At 40.9% G+C, this 27,298-nt stretch overlaps 2 protein-coding genes across 2 annotated transcripts in view; one reads left to right on the top strand and one right to left on the bottom strand.

Moving 5' to 3' along the window:
• LOC135697154 (nuclear factor of activated T-cells 5-like) overlaps positions 1 to 27,298 on the top strand; it is a 225,044-nt gene that overhangs the window by 9,409 nt on the left and 188,337 nt on the right. Inside the window, exon 2 of the mRNA XM_065216760.1 lies at positions 20,385 to 21,306. Within this exon, the coding sequence (XP_065072832.1) occupies positions 21,051 to 21,306 (256 nt within the window). The 5' untranslated portion in view covers positions 20,385 to 21,050. The remainder of the gene's footprint in view (positions 1 to 20,384; positions 21,307 to 27,298) is intronic.
• On the bottom strand, positions 16,058 to 18,010 carry LOC135697110 (uncharacterized). Its single transcript, XM_065216697.1, has 2 exons — positions 17,476 to 18,010; positions 16,058 to 17,220 (listed from the first exon to the last, which is right to left on the bottom strand). Exons 1-2 carry the CDS (start codon positions 18,008 to 18,010, stop codon positions 16,058 to 16,060), a joined length of 1,698 nt encoding a protein of 565 aa, XP_065072769.1.

Genomic DNA, 27,298 nt, shown 5'->3' with positions numbered 1-27,298 from the left:
TGTTCTATAAGGTAGACTGTGGGAAGTGGGATCGTTGGTTTGCGTGACAGAAATCGTTGATTTTCACTAGAATGTGAAAGTTCGTGTTGCAACGTTGGATTAAATTGGAGCTAAACATCGGATTTATCGATAATATTTTGTAAATTACAGGTCAGACTCGATTATCCGGAGCCATATTTTTTCTGTAGTATTGGATATGAGTAACAAGAAGCATAGAGTAAATGTGACAACCTGTGTGGTGCATATGTAAACAGAACCGGAGCGACCTTTGGTTAGGGCAATCCAACTTGGTAAAACAATAAATTTCCTGCCAACAGCGGCCGGGATGGAAGCCGGTGTTCACACTAGATTACCGCGGGTGGCGTCCAGTTGTGGATCGGATCGATCGGACAGAACGCTATTGACTTTCCTGTTGGCTCGGCTCCAGGCAACGGCTAGAATGTGGACTGTATGTATGGTAGCGATTATCAACAGCAGCGATCGTATGCTCCAGCGGCAATGGATATGAGGATGAAATGAGTGGAATGCTAGTTTGGTGAAGATCGAAATTTTAATTTATTTTATGTTTCTCGTTTGGCAGTTACAATAGTAATGATGGACTTCTTTTTTTTTTACTTTAAATCTAGATAGAGCTGGAATTGGGACGTAACAGCTTTTGTAAACAATGACTTCTCTCGATTTCTAGAAATTAGAAGACTTCCCTACCCTACCCGATGGTGATGTTGATTTGCGTGGGCGAGCGTTGACTTTCTAGAAATCATCGAGTCATTGTTTACAAAAGCTTTTAAATTTACATGTTTGAGTTCAAGTGGCGTAGAATTTTCTTTTCAACTTTAGTCTAAAGCAAACTTAAAATTAGATCTAACAACAAATTGCTTATCAAAGCATGTTCAGATTGGGTACATTTTTGGATAAATTTTACCTAATATCGTCATTTTTTGAATCTATTCTGGGGATGTCCGCCTTTTAGTGGAGGTCCGTTATTCTAGTGTCGAAAGGACGATCGAGGATCATCCTTACGATTCTGTTCTGAGCTGCCTGGATTCTTGATGCCCACACCGGAGCTGCGTAGAAGATCGCAGGTGCTATAATTTGTAGACTGCCAGTTTGTTCACCCTTGAGAGGCGGGATCTGCGGCAAATCAGCGGATACAGACCAAGGCAGAACACTTGACTACAGTTTTCTCTACATGCGAGCGAAATAGGAGCTTTTCGTCAAATAACATCCCGAGATAGGCTACTTCGGCGGACCACTCAACCCTTGTGCCATCCATGATAACACTATAAGAAGGAGCCGGTTTTACTATGGGCGATTGCCGAGGAGGAACATGATTGTTTGTGTTTGGAGGCATTAATTTTGATTTTTCACGTGGTGGCATAATCAGCAAAGACGTCAAGGCATCGTTGGAGATTGTTTGTTATTTCGCGAGACATCCTACCCTTGACGGCTATTGCGGTATCATCTGCGAACAGGAAGAACACGCAACCGTCTCCGAGGGGATGAATGTTGGAAGTGTAGAACGATGGCAGCCATTCAACGATATCCTGAAGGTAGCTACGGGTGATTTTCACAAGATAGGATGGGAATTTGAAGTTGCAAAGCTTGTCCACAAGTCCATCGTGCCACACACTGTCGAACGCCTTATCGACGGCTAACAATGCTATGGCTGTGGACTTGGATATGAACAGGGATGCCAGTTTTATTTTGAAAAAAGCTGGCAAAACCAGATAAAAAAGTCTCGCAAAAATCTGGCACAGCAACTTAACATAGGGAATCTGCCAGATTTCTCAACGCTGGATATGACCCTGTTACTTCGGATGGTATTTATCACCCGTACTAGTTGATGGTTGGTGGAATATGATGGGTTTCGCGCGAAATGGTTTGCTTTTATTCTCTGTATTCGTATCACTTGTATGAAGTAGACTTCTTCTTCTATTGACGTTGCTGGGGGGAATCTGCTTCGCTTCACAACAGTGCAAATCGTTTATTTAGCGGAGTGTAGGGGAAATTAATTTTACTGCACATAGTTTAAACGTTCGGAACCGAACACAACCATTGACGCAGTTTAACCATTTTGAGCCAATTTGTGAAGGCATCCTTAGGTGACCATACCATACCACTTTAAGCTGTGAGGCACCATACCAGGTGACTCATGGCATAGTTGATCATTTGATTTGATTAGATAGCGAGACCTTTCAATTAGAATCGATTCCTTGCAATAAAGGCAAAAATGACAACTGTATCAATACCGAATTCTTCGTCATTTCTCAATAGTGATGGAGTAATACGACATGCACTAACTAAAAACACGGGGTATACCCCCGAACAGAGGAAAAAAAAAAACTGACGTGTTTTGATAGATGCGAAATGGATTGTTGAATACTTAGATATCTTTAGAATAATACCTGATCAATCTGAAATTTATTAAAAAAAAACATTCTGAGGTATTCAAGGTGATCGCCACCTGTAATCTTTGAGAAGCCCCGTAACGTGGGTAGATCACCTTTTCGTGGTACGTTACGGGATGTAAGATCTACCACCGATTCCTAGTCCTGACTACTTCAAACTAGAGGAAGCGGATTTTTCAGTAATCCAAGGAACACATCTTAGTCCTTGTTACTTTGTATGCCTTGTTGATAGAAACAAGACTCGGCTTTGTCCACCGAGGATAATCTTGAAACAAGGAAAAAATGAGTTAGTTGGTCTTCATCTATGTGATTCCTAATCTTCCATTCGTTGTTCCCTAGTTTGATGTGGTTAAGACTAGGGTTCTGATGCATGGTCATTATCAATGTCATTCCTTAATTTTGTTGCTAAGGAATCCAATTTTGACTGACAAAGGGGCGCGCCTTTGGAGGGTGTTTCAACACTCCGAAGGGAATAAATAGCCGAACCTTTCAATTAGAGTCGGATCCTTGCGATAAATGCAAGAATGACAACTGTGAAAAAAATCGAATGCTTCATCATTTCTCAATAGTGATGGAGTAATACGACATGCACTAAACTAAGGACACGGGATATGCTACAATAGATCAAATTACTGGTCGCAGGGGTGTTAGGTCCCGAACAAAGGGAAAAAAAATCTTCGATAATATCTTGGAAATGTGATTTGAATCATTGTGCAGTTGAAGATATTCAAAATAATACCTGATCAAGCTGAAGTCTTAAAAAAAATCTTGAGGATATTTTGGAGATCTATGGTCACTAGAAGCTCTTCTGAATAATTTCTGAGCAACCTGGTATCTTGAAAAGTGATTTGAACTATTGGGCAGTGGAATTTTAAAGAGCTTCGATCGCCTGTTTTCAATAATTTCTGAGCAACCTGGTATGTTGAGAGAATATCTGGCAGATGTGATTCGAATTGTTGGACTTACTTACTTACTTAAGTGTCCTGAGCGCCATCCCTGGCGCAAAGGGCCAACGTGAAAGATCTCCATCCTGGGCGATTGTTTGCTTTCGCCTTGACCTGGGCCCAGGTCAAATTCCGGTCGACTTGCTTAATCTCCTTGTTTAGGCTTCGCCGCCATGAGCCCCTGGGTCTGCCTCTGCTGCGATGTCCGGCTGGATTCCAATCCAGCGCTTGTTTGCAGATTTCATTTCCGCTCTTCCGTAGAGTGTGGCCAACCCACCTCCACTTACGTTCCCGAATTTCTGTCGATATCGGCTTCTGGTGACACCGTCGATGGAGCTCGGCATTCGAAATCCAGTTGTGAGGCCACCAAGCACGAATTATATACCGCAGGCATCGGTTGATGAACACCTGCAGCTTCTGTGTGATCTCCGCTGATACGCACCATGTTTCGCTAGCGTACAGCAGTACAGATTTCACGTTAGAGTTGAAAATTCGGATCTTCGTGCGGAGACTAATCTGATTTGACTTCCAGATGTTTCGTAAACTCGCAAAAGCAGCCCTTGCCTTCTTGATCCGTGCACCTATGTCACTCTTGGTTCCGCCGTCCGACGCTATCTGGCTGCCAAGATATTGGAAACTTTCAACCTTCTCCACTTCCTGACCAGCTACCGTAAAATTGGATGGATTTCCCGTGTTGATATCCAACGATTTAGTCTTGCTGACGTTGATGTTGAGACCTGCCGCTGAGGAGCGTTCGGCGAGATCGTCGAGCTTACTCTGCATGTCAGAACGCCGTTGTGATACTAAAGCAACGTCATCCGCCAAATCTAGGTCGTTTAGATGCTCCATTGTAATAGGCTGCCAGAGCAACCCACGGTTCGGCACACGGTCGATCGCACCAACCATTATCTCGTCGATTACGATGAGGAACAGTAGCGGTGATAGAATACATCCTTGCCTCACTCCAGCGACTACCCGAATAGGGTCAGATAGGGCTCCGTTGTGCAGCACCCTGCACGTGAAAGCCTCATACTGAGCTTCGATGAGGTTGACGATTTTATCCGGAACTCCCTTGCGCCTTAGGGCGCCCCACAGGTTTTCGTGGTTGAGTCGGTCGAAAGCTTTTTCGTAGTCAATGAAAACCAAGTAAAGGGACTCTTGGAATTCGTTGACCTGCTCCAAGATTATGCGGAGCGAGACAATATGGTCCACACAGGATCTTCCAGCACGGAATCCCGCCTGCTGCCGTCGGAGAGTCGCGTCGATCTTCTCCTGTATCCGGTTGAGGATAACTTTGCATAGAACTTTGAGAACACAACACAGTAACATAATGCCACGCCAGTTATCGCATACAGTTGGGTCCCCCTTCTTTGGGACCTTCACTAAGACGCCCTGCATCCAGTCAGCCGGAAAAGTCGCGGTGTCCCAGATATTGCAGAATAGTTGATGCAACATTTGTGCAGATAGCATGGGGTCAGCTTTGAGCATCTCTGCTGATATGCGATCGACCCCGGGAGCCTTGTTGGATTTCATGGTTCGGATAGCAGCTTCGATCTCCGGTAGGGATGGCGCCTCAGAATTGACGCGAGTGATGCGTCGCACTCTTGGCGGTTCATGCCGAGATGTTGATGGCTGGTTGACCGACGAAACTTGTAGAAGCTGTTCGAAGTGTTCAAACCAGCGTTTCAGCTGATCAGTGGGGTCGGTGAGCAACTGACCAGTCGCGTCCTTCACTGGCATCCTAGGATTCATCCTTGCTCCACTCAGGCGTCGTGAGATATCGTAGAGGAGACGGATATCGCCTGTTGCTGCGGCTTTCTCACCTTCATCGGCTAGGGAGTCCACCCACGCTCGCTTATCCCGCCTACACGAGCGCTTCACTTCCTTCTCGAGAGCCGAATACAGTTGGCGGGCCTGGTTCTTCGCTCCTCTGGTTCTCGCCCGCTCTATCGCGGCTTTTGCATTTCTCCGCTCCTCTATCTTCCTCCAGGTGTCATCCGTGATCCACTCCTTTCTCTGAGCGCGCAGCTCGCCCAGGTTGTTTTCACTCGTTTCAGTAAAGGCATCCTTGATCGCCGTCCATTGCTCTTCTACGCTGCCACCATCAGGAATATCCGCAGCTCTGGTCTCCAGTTCCTCGACGAATGACCTTTTTACTGCTGGATCTTCCAATCGGCGTGTGTTGAATCGCCGTCCGAGCCGCTCCTCCCGCCGCTGGACCCGCGCGATACGAAGGCGGATCTCTCCAACGAGGAGATGGTGGTCAGACGCGATGTCGGCACTGCGTTTGTTCCGAACGTCAAGAAGGCTCCTTCTCCATTTTCGGCTGATGCAGATGTGGTCGATTTGATTTTCGGTATGTCCATCACGGGAAACCCACGTGACTTTGTGCACTGGTCGATGGGGGAAGAGCGAACCCCCGATCACCATGTCGTTATTGCCACAAAACTCTGCCAACAGCTCACCGTTTTCGCTCATTTCGCCAAGACCATGGCGCCCCATGACACGCTCATAATCCGTGTTGTCGGAGCCGATCTTCGCATTGAAGTCGCCGATGTAGAATTGTTGGACGGTTGAAGAATTTCAGAATGATACCTGATCACGCTCAAGTCTTTAACAGATATCTTGAAGATTTTTTTAATTATCTATGATTATCTGGAAGAATTTTGAATAATTTCTGGGCAACCTGGTATCTTGAAAGGATATCTGGGAGTTATGATTTGAATTGATGTGCAGTTTAAGCTCTTCAAAATGACACCTTATTAAGCTGAAGTCTAGAACTAATTCTGCCAGATTTTGAAATTTAAGTTTATCTGACCAAGCATTCTGCTAGCGTTATGGTGTTTGGATTGGTGGCTTCCGTTAGCAAAAAAATGGTCCCGGTTCCAGAAGGCGACAAGGTCAACACGGAGGTCTACATCGGGATTTTAAGTAAGTATGTTCTTCGGTGGATCAAAGAACAGTACTGTCCGAAGGCAAATGTTGTATTTCAACAAGATGGGGCTCCCTGCCACACCTCGAACCTCACTCAGAAGTGGTTGCAGGAACATCTTCCGTTCTGGGTGAAGGATATGTGGCCGCCATCCAGCCCCGATCTTCATCCGCTGGATTACTCAATATGGCGCGTCATGAAGGCCAAGGCCGGTTCTAAACGCCACGCGAGTACACATTGACCCGTACCTGGAAAGAAATGGATCCAGACTACATTATTAGAACCTGCCGTGCATTCCGGAAGCGTGTGGAGGCCGTAATTGCAGCAAGTGGAAACTCGATCGATGATTAACATAGTTTAAGACTCTGAGAAACATCCCACCTTTGAATAAATAAAAAAACTCGAAAACGAAATTTTTGAGCATTTTTTAAATTTTGACATTGTTTAATGGTGCAAACATTATCACGCATACGGTAGAGGTAATGTGATAGAAATTTGATAGAGGGGAAAGTGTTAAAATCGCGTTTAAGCATGCTCAAAGGTGGACTGGAGTGGACGCCATTTTGATGGCTGTGAATTTTCTGGTGGTCAAACAGCTGCATTCGTGTTAGTGTGGAGGGGAAGAATGTGTGTACAGTCAAATTTCGCTCGTTGGGCTACGTTTTAGTAGGGCTCCCTAAATCGAAGTCAAACGTCATTTCTGACAGTGCTGATTCATTTTCGCGGGGCTCATGTATAAACAATTTGGATAGATGCAAAAGGATTGTGATGATAATAAACAATCGGTGTATCCCTCAACCAATTTTCAGCTTGACAGCTCAGCCCAACTAATGAAAGCCTTTCACTAAGTGAGCTACGGGTTTAGCCCAACGAGCGAAAGTTGATTGTACCTCACCATGGTTGCCATGTCGACGCGACGATGGTTTTGACTGACGGTGAACACAGCAGCTTTTAGCGGGGCAAACAAGTGCCAGCGAGAAAGAAAAGACGAATTTAATTTCTTAAAGTCAGTGGCCACCTTGCATAATACATTTATGCAAGAGTGGTGCGGACTCACTCGAAATGGTTGCCAAAAAAATTCAACTGGTGCTGTCAGAAAGAAAACCAACGATTGGGACGAGAAAGAAGGCTTACGTCTCTTAAACGATTTCGATCAATATTCAACATATTATTCTCTAGTTAAATTAAGAAACTTTATAACAATTGTATTTCAGGGACTAATAGCAAATACAATAATGCAATCAAAATGCTGCAATAAACATTCCAAATCAACGGATTGTTCGATTGTTTTAAGTCTCTTATAACAGTCTCGTACTGAATAACCATGTTTAGGCTGGATCCGTTCAATTAGTATAGAATACAGAACAAATATTCAGCTAAGCTTCCGGTTGATCGAATCCGAATTGCCGAGCCTTTCGTTTTAACTCCTGCCATCCGATTCTGTACTTCTCGCATCCAACAGTTTTTTGGGTCTTCTTCAGGTTCCACTTGATGATAGCCAAATATTTTTCAATTGGGCGCAACTCTGGCTTGGTGGGAGGGTTCTTGTCCTTGGGTATCACCTGCACGTTGTTGGCGAGATACCACTTCATGGCCTTTTTTCCGTAATGGCAGGATGCCAAATCCGGCTAAAACAGCACGGAACAATCTTGTTGTTTCAGGAAAGGCAACAGACGTTTTGTCGCTTTTAAAGCCACAGGTAAAGATAACCTGCCAAACAAGATATTTCTTAGCGAACTTCGACTGTTTCATATGCTTGAAAGTGTCTGCCACCTTTCCCCTTCGGGTTGCCGTTTAAAACTCTTGGAAGCTGTTTGAAGTCTGTTTGTAGTGCGAGTAGTTCGGATTTTTGCGATGGGCGTGCACAATTTTGATGCGTTGCTCCTTGGCACCACTTTGATAACTGAAGAGCAAATCCGGAGTGATTTGAGATTTGGGCGTAATTGCATTTGTAAACAAATACGTCAATCACCGATTTCTCGTGAATAAAAGCTCAATCTCGAAAATTAATAACACTATGAGGTAGAGGAATTATTCTTCTATCATTTGGTATAGTTTATTTGTGAGATTGAGCTTTTATTCAAGAGAAATCAGTAATTGACGTGTTTGTTTTCAAAAGCAATCACGCCCAAATCTCAAATCACTCCGGAAATGTCAACATCAAAATATAAGCATCATTCTGCACGCACACACCTACAGAATGAGGGGTGTTCAGGTTTGTAAATGCTCGGTTAAAAGCAATGCGTCATGTTTAAGTCGAACAAATAACATCCCTTACTTCGTAAATTAGCGAAGGCTCAACTACAAAGCTTTCGGCGAGTGAAATGTAGATGTATCAAAATGGAATAGTCCAGTGGTCCAGTGGTTCTTTCGATATTTCAACTTGGATCGAACTCTGGAAAAAAAAATCCATCGTACGACCGGAGTTTTTCCGGCATACATAGGTGGCATTCTTTCCATCAATTATAGTTTGTTATTATTTATCGCTATTGTTGTTTTGACTATCTTTCTTGCCTTCTCCTTCGTTCACTGATTGATTCAATCGCCGGCACACGGCAGCTTCAATTGTACACCCAATCGGAAATGGCAGAATTCTCTTACAATTTTGTGTAAAAAATACGCGAGATCTGTAATAAATCATCGCATGAACAGATTCCATATTGTGAAGACTTTTGAAATTATTGTAGCACATTCATATTTGCTAATTTCATGACCCAAGTTGATTAACGCCAATGCATTGGACCTAAAGAAATTCTTGTGATGGGTTTGTACGAAAACATTCACTCTGGAGGCTACAGTCTGTTGTTAGAACTATGATTACATTTGTCACAAGAAGCATGTACAGAGGGTGCAACAAACCTTAACTTACATTTGATGTATATTCCGTTTGGTTAGCGTGTAGGTACTAAATACGAGAAGAGAGGAGAGGCGAAAATTGTTGTTGCGACATTTTTGCCTGACAACTGCAGATCATTATAGAGCAAGTAGCAATAAGCAACAACAACTTAAAGGGTGTATTCGAAGAAAATGGCACGCACATAAACAGCTGTTTAACTGTTGTACCAAATGACTTGACATTTTCACGGATGATGGTTTAGATAGTTCTAAATATTACATGATTCAATTATGAGCATTGACTTGAGTTTAGATCAAGAAAACAAAATGGTGTTTTACAAATTTTGTACAGTGGCAAAAAGTAGGATTTTATTTATTTTTACTTATTTTTTCCACTCCTTGTTCAATTTATTCATTGCTTATGAATCTTTAAAGTGTGACAGAAAAAGCTGATTTCATTTGGCGTAAAAGGATTGGTTTTTTATTTGCTTAGAAAGGTTTTGTTTTTTATTCAAAATGAGCCTAATTTTTGAACGGAAATTTCTGATTTACTGCTGATAATTTGGTTCCAGAATTACAGCAACAATGACGAAATAATTCCCTTGCATAAGCGCTGATTTCAAATTTGGGACTGTACAAAATATATTAGACAGCATGTTATTCTCATGACTACTACTCGAGGTAAACCACCTCTCAGACCCTCATAAAAATCACAATATGTACGTTATGGACTAAACATTCTTCACTGAAAATGTCAAGTCATTTTGGTATAATAGTTACAAAGATGCAGCAGTTTATGTGTGTGTGCCATTTTCCACGAATACACCCTTTATGTTTGCAACAGTTCCTCCCCTCTCTCCCACGAATGCCCGTTGGTGGTTTGATTTGCCTATTCATCACATAGTCGGGTACATGCTCAATTTCCGCAGTTAATTGCCTCGAATCATTGCAGGTTGTTTTCAAAATACAAATCGCATTGTTTCTCGGAAATTGTTACTTTGTATTGAATTGGCAAAGCATAAGCCCGAAATCTGCGCTTTGTTGCTGCTCTAAAATAGGCAACGTTTCACAACATTCGCATAGCAAACAATCATAAGGCACTTCTTCAGTGCCCGAATCAGTTATTCGAGGGCAGCTGTGTAAACGTATCAATTAAAACGATAAAGTTCTTCTTAACTCTTTGAAAAACTCGCAACTAGTGCGTAGCTACTCAGATTTACTGACCTACCAGTGTTTTTTTTAGTCAGAGGAGCAGAGCGACGGGCAAGCGTCGAGAATGAGTTTCCAAAGGAAGCATATTTTAGACCTGTCGTTCCGCTCCTGTGACTAAAAAAAAATACGTGCAGGACAGTAAATCTGAGTAGCTACGCAGTAATTGATCTCAGATTTACTGTCGTGCTTGTGTTTTTTTTTATTTAGAGGAGCCGAGCAACGTCTGGCGCTTATTTGAAGCTGCTTTTAGCATATTTTAGACACTTGCCCGTCGTTCCGCTCCTCTGACTAATAAAAACACAGGGTGGAACAGCAAATCTCAGTAGCTACGGCAGCAATTGAACTCAGATTTACGGTTATGCCGGCGTCTTTTTAGTCAGAGGAGCGGAGCAACGGGCAAGCGTCTAGAATCATCATTGGGAGTTTCTTATGAAGTTTTTTAGAATAATCTTAAGAAGCTAAGCTTATGATGGAATCTTCTTTAGAAGTTTCTTTAAGAAGCTGCTGTTACAATATTTTTTTAAAAGCTTATTCTAGAAGCTGGCCTGTCGCTCCGCTCCTCTGACTAAAGAAACATAGACAGGACAGTAAATCTGAGTAGCTACGCAGTAATTAAGCGTTCAAGAAGGTTTACTTTTTTAGCTTCAATGTTCTTCTTCTTCCTCGCATTTCAAGATTATTGCTTATCTCATATTAGCTTATTGCGTGATCTCAACTTAGTGTTCTAGATGCACTTCCACAGTTAAGAAATTAAGACCATTCGATGCTTGTACCATTTTTGCATTAGTACAATTGTGTGGCAAGTACAATCATACTCTATGCGCAGGGAAGTCGCGACATTTTCCATCCCGAAAAATTCCCAGACCGCACCAGGAATCGAACCCAGCCACCTCCAGCATGGTCTTGCTTTGTAGCTGCGCCTTTACCGGCTGAGCTAAGGGAGTCCCAGAGTTGTTACAATAATTATGTTCCCGTTATTCGGGTTATCACCTCTTGTGATATGGTTGTACGATTGCACTACTCATTCATTAGGGGCAGACAGACATTGATGATTGATGATGAACGGAACACAGAATCACAATGCAATCATTTTATCTCTGTCGATCCTTAAACCAAACATGCGCACGTAAGAAGGTACAGCCATCATTCGTTGATTGGAATGCAACCTTATCCCATGTACCGAAAGCCATTCAAAAATTCCTGACCAACAATTGAAAACGGCCTATTAGCTTTTGTTAACAAAACTTTGTGAGCCCTTTCCTCGCAAAGTGTAGGCTGCTCACGGAAACCAACAGCATCATCCCCTATACGATGATGCCATGATCATCCCCTATATCATGATGACGGATTATTGTCGAACACCCAGTTAATGATGATTGTGTTTATTTACCACCCAAGCCTAACCAGACCGAAGCACGCAGATTTCTTCGCCTACTTTTGAGGCAAATGCTGTTGTAACTAAAGAGACGAAACGTCAAAATAGGATCAATTGGTTATCTGCCATAGTCTTGGTAATAGTCATTCCAATCGAGAAAGCAACCTGCCGAATGGATGAGATGTCGCCTCTTTACCCAATTCAGCCTCTTTAGTTGTAACCACCCAAAAACTAGCTCTGACGACAGACAGGTACACCTCTTACGCCTTCTCTGTTTGTAGAGAACAATGTGTCACAACGAGATTAGGTGTACGCAACGATAGCCAGATAGCAAGATAAGACGTCGTAGGGGTTTGGGTTCAAAATATTGTTCTGCTGTTTGACGCAAATTGCTTGTTTCGGGTTCCGCTCTTACCGAGAAAGGGTGCCATCAGTCTGTCCGCAATTTGCTGACTGACAGTGGGTATCGCTTATCAGGATCAGTGCAATGATTGATTCATCGGGTTGAGGCTATATACATTATTCTTCAGGAATACTCAGGGTGGTCATTAGTGTATTTCCGTATCAAACGCAATGCAGAGTAAACCAGGAGATGAGTTAAGTTTAGCAAGACAAAAGTCCTAGTTCGGTTGTCTTAAGTTTCAGAAGATTTAATTTTCAGAAGATTGAAGAATTTTTCTTTCAGCAAAGTAGTTTGAAATCATCTCAGCTCTACAAATTTTCCGAAGAACATGTGTCTTTATTTGTTACAATGTTGTTGATAGAGGCGAATGCGTCGATTCTTACGTGATGCTAAGACTTTCCCTTTTCGTCACACGAACTATGAAATGACTGAAGCAAAATTCGGACTGCAGAAAATTTTCAACAGAGAGCCACAGTTTCATCTCTATACTTTTCGGCACAGTAAAGCGTCAATAACAGTTCATTGTTTAAGTTTTATTGAATGACAATTATAAATTATTTCTTGTTATTCGTACATCATTGAAGCTTATTGAAGTCTGTTGATGGAAAAAAAGCACATAAATAAACGAATGATGCAAACACGACATGTAAATTGATCTGGGATAGACCCCGCATGATCTTCTGCTCAGTAAGCAAAAACGGTCGCCACTATGTCACCAAGCTCCTTATACAGCCATTCCATAGCAAACGATATAGTGATTCTTATTTTATTTTTAAGTCTAGTTCTTAGAAAATTTGATATGATCTAATTGGAAAAAATCTTCAATTTTGAGCGAGGTTTTATTTTTACGAACTTCGGGACTTCATAAAATGTAAGTTCTCAAATCAATATACTGGACATGGTGACATTTCCAAGATTCTGAAGCATGAGAAGATTAGCAAGTAAATAATAGTTACTAGGATAGTTGCCAATTGCTGCACACTTCACATCTCTTACTGTACAGCATTTATCCATGACCATGACGTTTACTGATCAGGGTGACATGTGATCAATAACTGGATGTGTTTTTGATACTCAGTTGTGATAAAACATGTTTTAAATATTTGTGACATTATGCATATGATTTCAGGCGATTTCTCAATTTTTCAGTTAATACACCTCAGTTGTAATTTAAGCTATTATTAGCTCAAAATGAAATTAATTCAAGGAATCTCAACAGTAAAATGTTGGCTATTCTTTTATTTAACGATCAGTTGCAATACATCTATCAATCATGTTAAATTTATAGAAAAATATTACTGTTCAATAAGAGGATCACATTTGGATTCTCGGTCCTGGATTATTGTCAATAGAGATAACGCCTAAAGGTATGCATCGTTTCATAAAAACAGCTGCTGCGTATATTTTGCTTCGATTAATAAACTCCATAAAATAACGGATATCGTAAGTACAATATACCAAAAAGTCACTGTTTGATTATTTTTCCTGAAAAAGTGCATTCCAAGATGCATTTAGCCAAATATTATACATTAACAATAGGGCTCAGCTCACAGTGCGGCAGCAGAGAATCAACAGTGTCGAATATTGGTTTCCGGCCGGTAAACGTTGTCCCTGTTCCGAAAATATCCATACAGTAGGATGTTTTGTGGAAACTGAAGGCCGCCTCAAAGATGGTGTTGGCCATCGATTTTCGGCCTCTTACACGTCACCTTCGTTTCGGGATCGAAAGTGTACCAAAAGTGCTTCTGAACGTGTTTCGCAGTTGGGAGTGGTGAAGTTCGTAAATTCGCGGTTCATGTTCAGTGAAAATTCCGTATCACAAAATTGCTCAACGAGTTCCCTTTTTTTGCCGTTTGACGACGACGGGCATGCGAGAGAAAAATAAGCATCGGGAATGTACTCCCGGATGTATTGATTTGGTGAGTTCGTTCCAGTTGAAGATTGTTCTTATACATATCTCGATTGCATTTTCGAGGGGACGTCCGGAGAGCCTTGAGATTTAGGCGTTGTTGCTTTTCCGGGCAGACGAGTTGGTCGCCGGTAAGGTCCAGTAAGTGCTGTCAGCAGATGAATCAAGAGGTATTCGAAACAAAATTGGTAAGAAATGTCCATTCAAATCGTTTTATTACAGTTAAACAAATTTCAAAACTATATACGTGCCAGATTTGGAAATAATATTTTTTGAATCTGGAAGTGTGTTTATGATACCATTATCCATTTGATAAAGGTAGAGTGAACATGCGGGGCTTATTGTAAGTAAAAGTGACCTCGGAGTGGTCGTGAATTACCAGGCATTCTGAAATGGGTCACTGGAGCTGCAATAGAGCTAACACCTTCTAACTCCCGGACTAAACCTGCTTTAATTGAAGGGTAATAAAAAGCAGTTTTCTTCCATAATAACACTGCCGGACAGTGGGGGTTAGATTGTACACACACACACACACACACAATAGGGCTCAGCTCACTTCCCGAATGCGTCTGAAAAAACGCAACAGTAAAGGGCGAACACGAAATTATTGCAACACTTTTAATTTGCTCTCAAGCTTCCCGTAGTTATCAGATAAATACCAAATTTGTACGGTAAAATGTAAAATATTTGGTAAAATGCCCGACACTTTTGCTCCACGCCATCCTTAAGAGCTTGTACAGTCGTATCCGGTATCTTTTTCTCATTATTTATCCATTTCCTCCGCATGCCATTTGCATCCTTTACTTTATCCTTTACACCTTGATACTTCAGAGTTCCCACTTCATCATGGCCCATTAGGTTTCGATTGGGCGTAGTTCTGGACAGTTCGGTGGATTCATGTCCTTGGGGACAAAATGCCTCATATCATTCCAGCACGCTTTTAGAATAGTGACATGAAGCTAAGTCCGACCAAAATAATGATTTTTCACTGTGTTGCCTCAAAAATGGCAGCAGACGTTTTTGGAGGCATACATTTTTGTAAATTTCACCTCTTTGTGACGAATATTTTACTTCTTTTTCCACAGGTGCAGATAGTCTGCCAAGTATTAAGGTATTTTGATGACAATTTCTTTTTCTGGAAACGGTTTTGATTCACTGCTTGCCATTCTTGCTCGACGGCTGACGGCTGACGGCAACGGGTCGTCCCAGGCGATGTCGAAAAGCCAGAGGTGTTGATAGAGAATTTTGATTTTGACTATTACAGGAGCCAACCATCCGAACGGGTCGAATAATCTGGACGAATCTGATATCATCTGGCGCTTAGTGTTGACACTGTGCGGGGAAAAACTAACCTTGAATCCATATTCATCTCGAGACGGATACCACAGGATGCCCAGTGCCTTCACTGCCTCGTTGTAATCCGAAAGCTTCATATGTACGGGTTGTGCTTCGTCCGAAGAGTGGTTGGATAAAAGATTCTCACAATTAGACGACCACTTCCTTAGTTCAAACCCGGCTGAAGATAAGATTTCGACCACCTGCTGCTTCAGGCGGATTGCTTTTTCTTCTTCGTCTGCTCCGGACAGGAAGTCGTCGACGTAAAAGTCAAGCTTGATCCGCTCCACTGCTTCCGGATAAACGGCTTCGTACGGCTTAGCTGATTCTCTCATGGCCTCGATTGCCAAATACGGGACTGTTTTCGTTCCATACGTCACTGTACAAAGGCGATAGTGCTTCAACGGCTGATCGGGTTCTTCACGGAAGATGATACGAAGATAGTCACGGTCCGCTGGATGTACCAGTACTTGACGGTAGAATTTGGCAACATACGCACGGAAAGCCACACGATGTGAACGGAACCGTAACTAAATTGTGAAGATATCAGCGTTATTGTTTGGTCCGGCCAACAATCTGTCATTGAGCGAAACTCCCGATGATGACACACAAGACGCGTCAAAAACAACGCGCAGTTTTGTTGTTGAGCTGTCTTCCTTGATTACGGCGTGGTGCGGCAAATAGTAGCACTCACCGCTAACTTTCTAAACTTCGGCTACCGGAACCTCCTCCATATGTCCGAGCTCTAAATATTCACGCATGAAGTTAGTGTATTGATTCTTGAACTCCGGATCCAGATGAAATCGCCTTTCGATACATTTGAGTCGTTTCTTGGCCACAGCAAGAGAATCGCCAAGCGCTGGCTTCGAATTATCAATCATGTTATCCACATCGAACGGCTGAGACGGTATTATGGTAGTCAGTTTGCCAAGAACGTAGGCCTCAATGCTCAAGACTAGGGTGTCCTTGAACCGAGATGCAAGGCGCAATGTCACCACACCGCGTGTCGTTCCGACCTCTTGTTGACCCAGACCGTTGACTACTAGCTTGCCGTTCCGTCGTGGTAGTTGCAATTTCCGGACACAGGATTCTGTCACCAACGACGCTTGAGAACCGGAATCGATGAGAACTCTCGCTGTCATAAAATCGCCATCCACCTTTTGCACCTTGACAACAGCCGTTGGCAGCAACGGGATAGATTTTTGCTTGTTCTCGGGAACTTCCGCCGCCAGTGAGACAATGGCACTTTCTTCCTTTGCAGGGGCCACCGCCGAATCTTCTTGTTGTTCTGCTTCCGGTTGTTCAGCCTTCTTCACCACAGGACACAGCAGCGTATGGTGTTGTTGCTTGCAGTCGGAGTTGTGGCACACAGACTTCGACGTACACGACTTCACCGAATGGAATGGCCGTAAGCAATTGAAACACAGTTTGGCCTTTTGCACTAGTTCACGTCTGTCCTTCACACTCATATTTTTGAATTCTTCACACCGATACGTATTGTGCTCACTGGAGCACTTCGCGCACTTTTTGTCCGTTGTTGACGTATACAGCGTCTTCAGCTTCGTCGAGATTGGCACCGATCTTTGTACTTCCTTCTTCGGTTCATTCACTGGTTTCTTCACGAACGCAGAACAAGTTTCGATCATCTCACAGCGCTTTTTGAGAAACGCCAGCAGTTCCTCGAATGTTGGGTTCTCAATCTCTACTACTTCTTGAGACCAACTGGCTCGTGTGTCCTTGTCCAGCTTCTCCAGGATGAGATGGATTAGCCACGGATCTCGGCTTTTGAACTCCTGCCCCAAAGCATCCAGCTGTTGCACAATCTCGTCCGATGTTGTAATTAGTCTGCTCAACGACTGCGGCGATGCTGGAGTTACGGCCGGTTAGGCCATGAATTCGTGAACCAACGAGAACACTGTTAAACGCTTTTTATCGTAGTGGTTGACCAGTGTCTCTCACGCTTTATCGTAATTCACACCCGAGATAGGGAACTTGTTGACTAAGCGTGTGGCGTCTCCATCCAGATAGGAAAAGAGGTATTGCATTTTCAGCGCATCTGTAATGTCAGCCCGATTGTGGATTGTTGACAAGTAGAAGTCCTTAAACGTCATCCACTGTTTACGTTCACCATTGAATGGCTGAATCTGGATGGCAGGCAACCGAACATTCAACTGGGGTGCACCATTCGACACCTGTTCTCCGTCGGATAGTTTGATTGCAGCAATCGGAAACATCGACAGATTTTCGACGGTTTTTGCTGTCATCGCCTGATCCAACAATAGCTTCCTCTGCGTCTCGATGAGCAGATGAAGTGCCTCCTTCCAATCGGCCGTATTGGCAACAGTTTGCTGACTCACGGAAGATCCAACCTCATCCAGATGGCTTTCGAAAATATTCTTCACTCTGTAGAACATTCCGAAAAACTCCTCCCTGACCGAATGCACCGATGCGGTGGCTACTGGGTCCTCCTGTTTCTCCTCGATGGAGCTCTGCGTTTCCCGAAAACTAGCAGCAAGCTCGTTTAGCTGATTCAGTCGGTCCCTAACCTCACTTTGGGACGGATTCCGCTCTTTGATGTTGTCCGCGACAGAAAGCTCTACATTGATTTGAGCCAAGAGGGCGTTCCTCCGGCTAATCAGCTTTTGCAGGTCCGACATTATCCGGTTAGAAGGACCAATGTTTGGGTATTAGCGAACTGTACTTTTGCGGATTTAAAGCTTGGACTGCCTTTCGGAAACCGAAAATATACCTATTTTTTGACGTGGGACTACGTCTGTGATTTCTATATGGGGGTAAACTTTGTGAAAACCGAAAATGGAACATGTAGCAAAATTATGAAAGATTTTGACCGGTAGTAACTCAGCTGTCCCTGGACCAATTTCAATAATTTTAACACTAATCGATCAGAAATATTTCTACGCATCCAATTTATCAAATTTTTCAAATGTCACTATTGAAAATTGCACGAATGTGCACTTGCTGCTATGATAATCAAAATTGTCATCGATTGCCTGCGAAAAGCGATTTCCCTGACACAGATTTCAAAGTTGAATTCCATCCGGTCTCACCATACGGAGTTTATTCAATCACCGCGTGGTCAGTGGTTGTGTTCTTCAGTACCGAACGAAAGGCTCCCCGCAAGCAGCTAGCAATCACGGCTGCCCACAATCGCTGATCGAATTCAGTTCCAATCACCGTGTGTGGTGTTGTCCGGTCGTCGGCATCAGCAGCAGCAGCAGCAGTGCTTTCAGCACGTGGCGTTGGCATAGTTCTCCAGTACAAAACGAAAGGCTGCCTACAAGCAGCGAGCTGCAGCCCACATGAGCATCCATAGAACAAGGAAGAAGAAGCCGCACCGCTATTGATCGGAATCAGTAGCTCTTCGTGAGTCGCTGTGGGCCATCTATGTCAAGCGCGTCATACTAAAGAGTATAAACAGAGAGAACCCAGCTCAAATTCCTATTCCTACACAAATCACAAGCTCCTGATGCAGTTGACAAATACGATGTATTATATAAGACCACGTAGTCCTACGTCACCATTGCGTACAACCCCAAAGGGCTGTACCTGGTTTTTTTTACTACGATTTCAAAAACACGTTTATTCTTCTGGACGAATGAAACAAACTCAATTCATTTGACATTTCAAATTGTTTTTTTTCCGGAAATAGAAAATTGGTTCAACCCGAAGGTAAAAATACGGCGCTCGCAAAGTCGGGGGTCGCTTCGATACTGGAACAAATACTATTGTATAAAATAACCACTACCAGCCCTGCATATTGTAGAGGACTTCTGCTGACAAAAATTTTATCATTATCTCTAAAGGGTTATTTTTGAACGCCTTTTTTGTTTAAGGTGGATTTTTTTTTAATAACCGGGAATTGAAAAATGGACTTTGAATGGACACCCTGGTTCAATAAATGGTTTGCTGTACAAAATATTATTTAAACAAAAAGTTCCAAAATGTGTCCATAAGTTGTTGTTCTATGATTTTTTTTTAAGTGTCCAACTTGAAAATTAATGATTTGTTATAAAAAATTTATTGAAAATTATTCAAAAAATATTCAAGTTGATTACCCTTTTTTGGATTTTTCACCCAAAATGACTAGAATTGTTTTATAGACGAGGCTTGGTAGCTCAGTGGTTACCCTTTCTGCTAACTGAGCAGAAGGTCGGGAGTTCAATCGCAAGGTCCGCCCCCTTCCTTGCAATTTTTCACTTTGCCTTATTCTATCCCCACTAGATTTAAATGAAAATGAATTCTGCTTTAACCAACCGATCGCATCACTTACCACAGTTGAATCCTGATCTAAAAATAACCCATCTCACTAACACAACTATCCTCCCCGTCAAAGTCGTGGAGATGCAGAGGTGTATTCGGTTTCTAGTAACAACGGACGTTGAACTAATCATCCTTTCTTCCCCAAAAAGACCGTGAGGACGTGGCCGGCGCTGTGATTGATCTATAAATAGATTGAATTAGTGAGCTTGTACATTGAAGATGGAAAGCTAATCTACGTGGTTCTCCGTGCAGTTCTGATCAATCACTACAAAATGCACGGACTTGAAGAAAAAAATGACTAGAATTGTTTTACCGTGTATCTGAAATATTTTTATTATTATTATATTGATTGATTGAAAAATATCGAACACTCAATTTAGATTCAAAATGCCCGAATTGAATGATTGACCTTTACAAACAATAATGCAAATAGTTTCATACAAATCGGAGATGGTTGACCCTGAATATTTTTTTTTTTTTGTTATTTGTCCTGGAAATACTGTATTCGAGCAAATGCTTTTCTCTCATTTCATATAGGACTTCGTCGAATACGTTATGTTTCACGAACACATAATCGATGAGTCTTATTGGAACCGTCAGACTGTCTCTTTAAATCATTTTAATTTTCTACCTAATCTAACAACATAATAATTATTGTCTACCTCTGTTCGTTGCAAACATGGCTGCCAGGTAGTCAGATCAGTGACGTTGTTCTAAAGTTGATCTTATTTTTCGTTTCATCTCTTACAGATAGAAAGACGGAGAAGAACCGGGACCACGGCCTCAGACAGGCATACTCGTACTAGAACAGCGATTTCCGGTGCCGGAAAGTGAAAGTGTATAGAGCCGGCAATATTGCTCTTCAAACCACCGCTGCAAGTGCCGAACAGTGAAACAGGAAAAGGTCCTGGTGGCGGCGAAGACGGTTCCTTGCTCGGAGAGAGAGAAAGCGAATGACAAGGACCTTTTTGTGAGTCGGCTTTTACGGTCCACGAAGAGTGTTGTTTAAGTGTGTGTGTGTGTTGTTTGAGTGTCCTTTCGTGTACGTGCATCAGTGTATGGTTGTTTATCAAATAAAGGGAAAAGTGTGTCATTAATTAGTGATTAATGCCAGCTCTTGGAGCGGCAACAGATAGGGAAAGTGATAACGCATAGGCCACAGAGAACCGTCGATTCCAATCGACTCCGAAGTAGTAAATAGAAACCAAAATCAACATCTATCGGTCACCGTGCTACCAAGCTAGATAGCTTTAGGTGTGAGTGGATGAGAAAAGTAATATTACCGAGAAAACTACCATATTGAAGCTCGTTGTTTATGATTGTGCAAACAAAGAAAAGCTCTATAGATTACCTAAAGTGAAGCAATTATAACATCGGTGTGTAGTAATAGAAAACGCGGAAAACGACAAACGAAGCATGCTTTTGAAATGTCAAACATCGCCGCTTAAACGAATCCCTCCTGCCTCCGCGAGCCAGCCAGGTTTGGCAACAGCTGTTAGCACCAACAGCAGCAGTAGCAGTAACCAATTCCTATCCGGATTCGGTGCAGCCCGTCAGCCAACGACAGGTTTCGGCAAAGGCAAGGGAAAGGGAGGAAAGAATCTTCGGAATGGTGGAAGTAGCGGTAGTGGCGCATTACCCAGCGTAGGCAGTCCCAGCACCACTGGAACAGGTGAATGTTATATTTATATATCACGTTAAAAAGTATGTTGTAGCATCGCATCGAAAACGGTTTATATCGCTAAAATTTAATCCATTTTCAATTGATTGTTTGTAAAAACGGAATTATTCGCTGAAAATTATAACAAATTTTCAACCAAAGCCTCTTAACGGAATTCTTCATGAACAGCTTTTGGAGTGGATTAAGTAATTTCCTAAATTCTTAAATAGTTCGGCATTTCTAAGCTGTTTTGGAATATCAATGCTATTTTGCGATTTACAGTAATTACCCGATTTTATCAGCCCCTCCGTGCATTTAACTATTATCTTTCGATAATTTCACATAACCGTAATTCCAAACCTTTCTCATAAGGTTTAAAATATACTTTGGAGCAATAACACCATTGAAAAAGCGCAGCAGTTTCGTAGGACATTTCAAAAGATTCTCAGAAACGGAGCTAATAAAATAGGGTCATTACTGTATTGGCTTAGGGCATTTTAGCGTGTTTATTCCAAATAGGTGATTTAGAGTCATTTTAAGAACTCTTGCCCATTTTGGTGTTCCTAGGGCGATTTTTTTTTGCGTTTTTAGGTATTTTGGGAAGTTACAGGTCATTTCGACGTTATAACAGCCCTATAAACGATTCTAGGCTATTTAGGCATTTCACCGCCTTCAATCGGAGACTTGCCCGAAGGTTTATCCCAACTTCGTTTATTCCCAAAGCTTCTTCCGAGGTTCTTCTGGCTTCCAGAGAAGTTGCAGCCGACTTTTGTCGAGTCTCTTTCCACTTCCCTCTAACAAATTCTTCTCGGACAGTCCTCCAAATCCCCCAAAAAGTTTTTCTGTCTTCTTTTGGGAGTGTCTTCCGACTGTTTTCGGAAGTTCTTCCAGACTTTCCTGACTTCCTCAAAAAGAACATTTTCTTTCTGCTAGAATTACGTTCTGTCTTCCTTCAAAAGTTTTTTTTTCTAGACCTGTCAGCCCCGATGATTTAATTCCAACTTATCCCGGAATTTTATTTAATATTCACGAGAAACTTTCTACCACCTTTAATTGATTCCCTTTCCCTGTATACTTCCCACTCCCAAATTTCCCGGAAATGTTTTCCCATTGGGTGCGAATTAATTTGTTTTAGGTATTTATACTTAGCATGTCGATGCCTCCGGTAAAATGTGTAACGGTAAACTTGCAATGCTAGATAAATCATACTTTATACTTAAAAAAATTATTCGATACCCATGGATTTAAAATCCATCGATAAATTGCTGAGCAATGATTTTTCAAACATTGCCAATTTGTCGTTACACATTTTACCGGAGGCATCGTGTTCGGAGTGTTAAGCATCTTAACAATAACAAAATTGGATGGATGGAATAATATCTTTGCGATCAATAGATGTTATTGTTTTAAAGTCCCTATTTGGTCACTATTTTCATTATTTTAGACGCTAAAGTCAGTACTATTATATCCCAACCAAATGAGCTCAAATTTTGGACCTGATTTGGAATCGATTGAGTGAGGTGGAGCAAAATCAATATTTTGAACCACCCTAAATATGTAAAAACAAAGAAAGTTTACCGTTGACAAAAGTCAGCTGCGTTCCGTAACCTCACTTTTTAGCTGTGTTTCAAAACCAGATTTAATGCAATATTCATACTCGAATCGGTTGAAAAATACATTTAATTTTCAAGTTAACTCAATATCTATCCATTGCAAGCAATATTTTGATAATTGTTAATGTTTTGAGAGTTATTGCATAGGTAGATTGAGGTTAAGGAAACGCCACTGTCAAAAGTGGTATTGGAAAATCATTGGATTAGTTGTGTTCTTTCTTTAAAAAAATGTTTTTCTTCTTCTTTCGAACAGTGAAAATCATACCACCGCGCTTTAAAAACAAGCATACTTAAGTTTAAAATGACCCCGGAATTGATTTTTTCAAGATTGGTTGAGTGGTACATAAGATGCCGATATATTTAATTTGTGTCACGAAGTTTGCATTTCTGGCCCATTGGTGGAGGGTATAAAACGCTAGAAGCGTCTCATTGTTTTGACTCCTTCTGCTCGTCGTTTTAATTTTACTGCAAAAATCCAGTTAAGGCTCATCATTTCTTCTCATTTCAATCGAAGTCAATAAATGTAACAAAATTCGCAAATTATCTCGTCAATTCCCTATGGCAATCTAGCCTCCGTATAGGGGAAATCAGGGTAAATCGGACACCTTAGGGATTGTTATTGTTTGATCGACAATAAATGCAGCATTTTGCTAATAATATCAGTATTCTATAAGTTAACCCATTGTCTGTACTAGAGTCGGTGTATATTGAGTCACACCAAGAAAAAAAACAGTTGAACTCGCATCACTGTTTTCGAAACATTCCCTTTCTTTTCACTTGGCAACAGAGGATTTCTACATCAACTTCAAATGACTTCTAGCGAGAAAAAAAAAATAGCGACTGTAGTGAATCATTATATCAGTGATTTCATCAAATTATCTTATCAAAAAATAGTAGAAATTCTCATTACTGATCATTACCAAACGTATCCCATAACAATTTAATACTCACTGCGTGTTTATGATCATTTCTTCAATTATATTTTATTGTAATACCTTTCCTGGACCTTTAATAGCATCGTTTTGTTTACTTTGCACGATAGGTAGCCGATTTGACTGTTCAAAAGGTAGATTTGGCTTGACGCTTGGTGTGACTCATTATACACCGACTCTAGTCTGTACCTCTTAAATAAAGCTACGTTCATTGCGAATATCCTTCAAAACGGGGATTACACAAAATTCGTAGTGTGTCTCAACTAAGAGACAAGCATATCAAGAAGACTAGCATGCAAAAATGCCAGAGAAAAAAATCGTTTTGATGACTAATCAAGATTGCAAATCATATTGACACCAAAATACAAACAAATGGTTAGAAAATAAAATAATACTTAATTTATCCAATCTTAACAATTAACACCTTTATTTTTTGATCAAAAATGGTCGAAAAATTCACAGCTTTTTTTTAGAAAAGCTGGTTGCAGGGCTGGTAGTGAGGGACTTTTTAGTGACTTGGTCACTTTTTTCAAGCCGGTCACTAAAAAGTCTTTTTTTTAAGGTCAAGTCACTAAAGTCACTTTTTCTTGTAATCAGTCACTATTTTCAACTCTTTTTAGCGTGAATTTATTTCAAGATTGATCATTCTTTGCTTTGTGACGTTTAATCGTCTTTCTCTATCTACAGGGTGTCTACTCATTTTTCGAAATCAAATTTCTTGAGTTTTCCAGGTTTTTCCAGAATTTTAACGGATAAATTCAAGGTTAATAATAAGAAAGCTAAGCGTTCAAAATATGGTTTTTTCTGGAAGATCAAAAACAACAGTAATTAACCTAAACGTTTAAAGACATGGCAATCAGTTTTAAAGAAACAACTTTATAATCAAATTCATTGAATGTTGAAGTTTAGCCCTTACTTAATTTCTTACTTTAATAAAGTTAAAAAAAAAAAACCTAATTAATTTGAGTAAGTTCAAGATCTAAAAATATCCAATGTCTTGTAGTTTTGTATTCCATGTACACTGGAGTCGCTTTTTACGCGGGTGATACGTCCCGCGTAAAAAAAAACCGCGTAAAAAATACCGCGTAAATTCCGAAATCCGCGTAAAAAAAACCGCGTAAAAAAAGACCGTGTAAGAAAAAACCGCGTAAAAAGCGATATACCGCGTAAATTCTGAAATCCGCGTAAAAAAAAACCAAAATCCGCGTAAAAAAAAACCGCGTAAATTCCGAAATCCGCGTAAAAAAAACCGCGTAAAAAAAAACCGTGTAAAAAAAAACCGCGTAAAAAGCGACTCCAGTGTACAAGTTCAAGATATTGAAAATTTTCAAAGTGCCTGAATTAAGGAAAACATTAAACGATTAATTTCAAGTTCGCAATTAACTTTATGAAAGATTAGAGATCTTCATTGCAGTCTCATTAACTTCACAACAATTGTAGGAACTTTGAAGAAGTTCTGAGAAATGAAAGGAAATGCTGAGAATTTTAGTAAAGCTCCATAAACAAACTACGGTAACATAAGGGAAGTTAACACACTGAAATTATTGGGAGATTACTGGAAGCTTTAAGATCCTCAAATCGGTTCTTTTAACATCCGAAAATTTTTAGGAACTTTTATGAAGCTCATAGAATTTCAGAGCACATCACAGGTGTTAAGGCCATCGTTCGGACATTTTGAGCCGTTTGTCTGTGATTTGGGTTGTTTTCCAGGAAACGTCCCAAAAATCCTGTGAAGGAAAGCGAATATCGGGAAACAAATTCCGTCCGATTGTAGCCAAGGATTTTGTTTTCCTAGTGGGGTAAAATTTGGGTGGAAAAGTGCATTCAACTTCAAGTGGTGTGCTTTTTCCGGGAAAGTGGCATTTCCACCCAAAGAGAATATGCACGTGAGTGTATATGTGCGCGCAAGGAAATGCAATCTTGCGCCTATGTTTTCCCGGGAATTTCCCAAGAAAGTATACCATATTTTTATACCAGGACATTCTGCAGACTATGCACAACATGATGGTATACATAAACATATGATTTTCGAAAATTTGTAGCATGGTTTTTCAATTTCCAAACCATGCGCCAAACATTCTTGCTGTAAATTCGTCACGGACATAGTAAAGAAGCAATAAGCAATTACGCATTTGTTTTACCACGTTGCCACATTTTCTTGTTCCTTTGCTACCGGATCACATGTTCGTAGATCCACGAGTCCTTTTTCGCTAGTTCGCTCATCATATCAAATTGATCAGGAATTCTTCCGAAATGTCAAAAATTATATCGATGACCTACGACGGATCGGAAATTGAAATTGAGATCTCCATATATTCTTTCATCATATCAAACTGAACAGGAGTTCTTCAAAATCTTATCTTATCTATCGAAGACCTACGACTTATCGGGAATTGAAATCGAATCCTGCATATTCCCTCATCACATCAAATTGATCATTAATTCTTCCGAATAATCAGAAATTATATATAAAACGTATGACTAATCGGAAATTGAAAATGAGTTCTCCATATATTCCACCAACACATCAAATTGATCAGAAATCCTTCTGTAGACATTCGGGCAGTTAGAATATATTTCAAAATACAAGGATGGTCAAAAATTCTTCCAAACTATCAGAAGTTATATGGAAACCCTTCGATTGATTGAAAATTGAAATCAAATTCTCCATTAATTCCTTGATCATATCATATTGGAATTATCAGGAATTATTCCGAATAATAAGAAATTATATCGGAAAATGAAATCGAGTTCTCCATATGTTCCCTCATCACATCAAATTGATCAGGATTTTTTTTCCAAATTATCAGAATTAATATCGAACACGTATGACTAATTGGAAATTGAAATTGAGTTCTCCATATATTCCATCAACATATCAAATTAATCAGAAATCCTTCTGAAGGTCTTCGGGCAGTTCGAATGTATTTCAAAATACAAGGATGATCAGGAATTATTTCGAAATTTCACCGAATTATCAGAAGTTATATGGAAACCCTATGACTGATTGGAAATTGAAATCGATTTCACCATAATGTGTACCCTATGTACCATATCAAAGTGTTCAGAAATTCTTCCGGATTATCAGAAATTATATTGAAGGTCTTCGACTAATAGAACAATTGCAACCAAGTTTCCATATATATCTCAATCAAATCAGGTTGATCAGGTTGATCGAATTATCATAAATTATAAAAAAAAAAACTTCCTGATCAGAAATTGAAATCGAGTTGTCCTTATGCCCTTACCATATCAAATTGATCAGGAATTCTTTCGTGTGACCAAAAATTGTATCGAATACCTACGAATGGTGGGAAATTGAAATCGAGTTTTATCAGGACATCTTCCGAATTATCAGAAATTATATCGAAGACCTACGACTGATCGGAAATTGAAATCGAATGATCCATATACACCCTAGCAAAGTGATAATGAATTCTTCCGAATTATCAGAAATCA

Source organism: Ochlerotatus camptorhynchus, unplaced genomic scaffold, assembly GCF_037179485.1.
Source record: "Ochlerotatus camptorhynchus isolate MF236.1 unplaced genomic scaffold, CSIRO-AGI_Acam_v1.1 ptg000067l, whole genome shotgun sequence".
Taxonomy (NCBI): domain Eukaryota; kingdom Metazoa; phylum Arthropoda; class Insecta; order Diptera; family Culicidae; genus Ochlerotatus; species Ochlerotatus camptorhynchus.
This window is presented reverse-complemented; position numbering and strand designations above follow the sequence as displayed.

What these genes read in the sequence shown, in the direction of transcription:
- LOC135697110 (XM_065216697.1), bottom strand. Translation starts at nt 18,010, where the DNA reads ATGTCGGACCTGCAAAAGCTGATTAGCCGGAGGAACGCCCTCTTGGCT. An exon ending in TCAGCCATTCAATGGTGAAC is followed by an intron (nt 17,221 to 17,475) that starts GTAAACAGTGGA and finishes CCGTAACTCCAG; the next exon opens with CATCGCCGCAGTCGTTGAGC.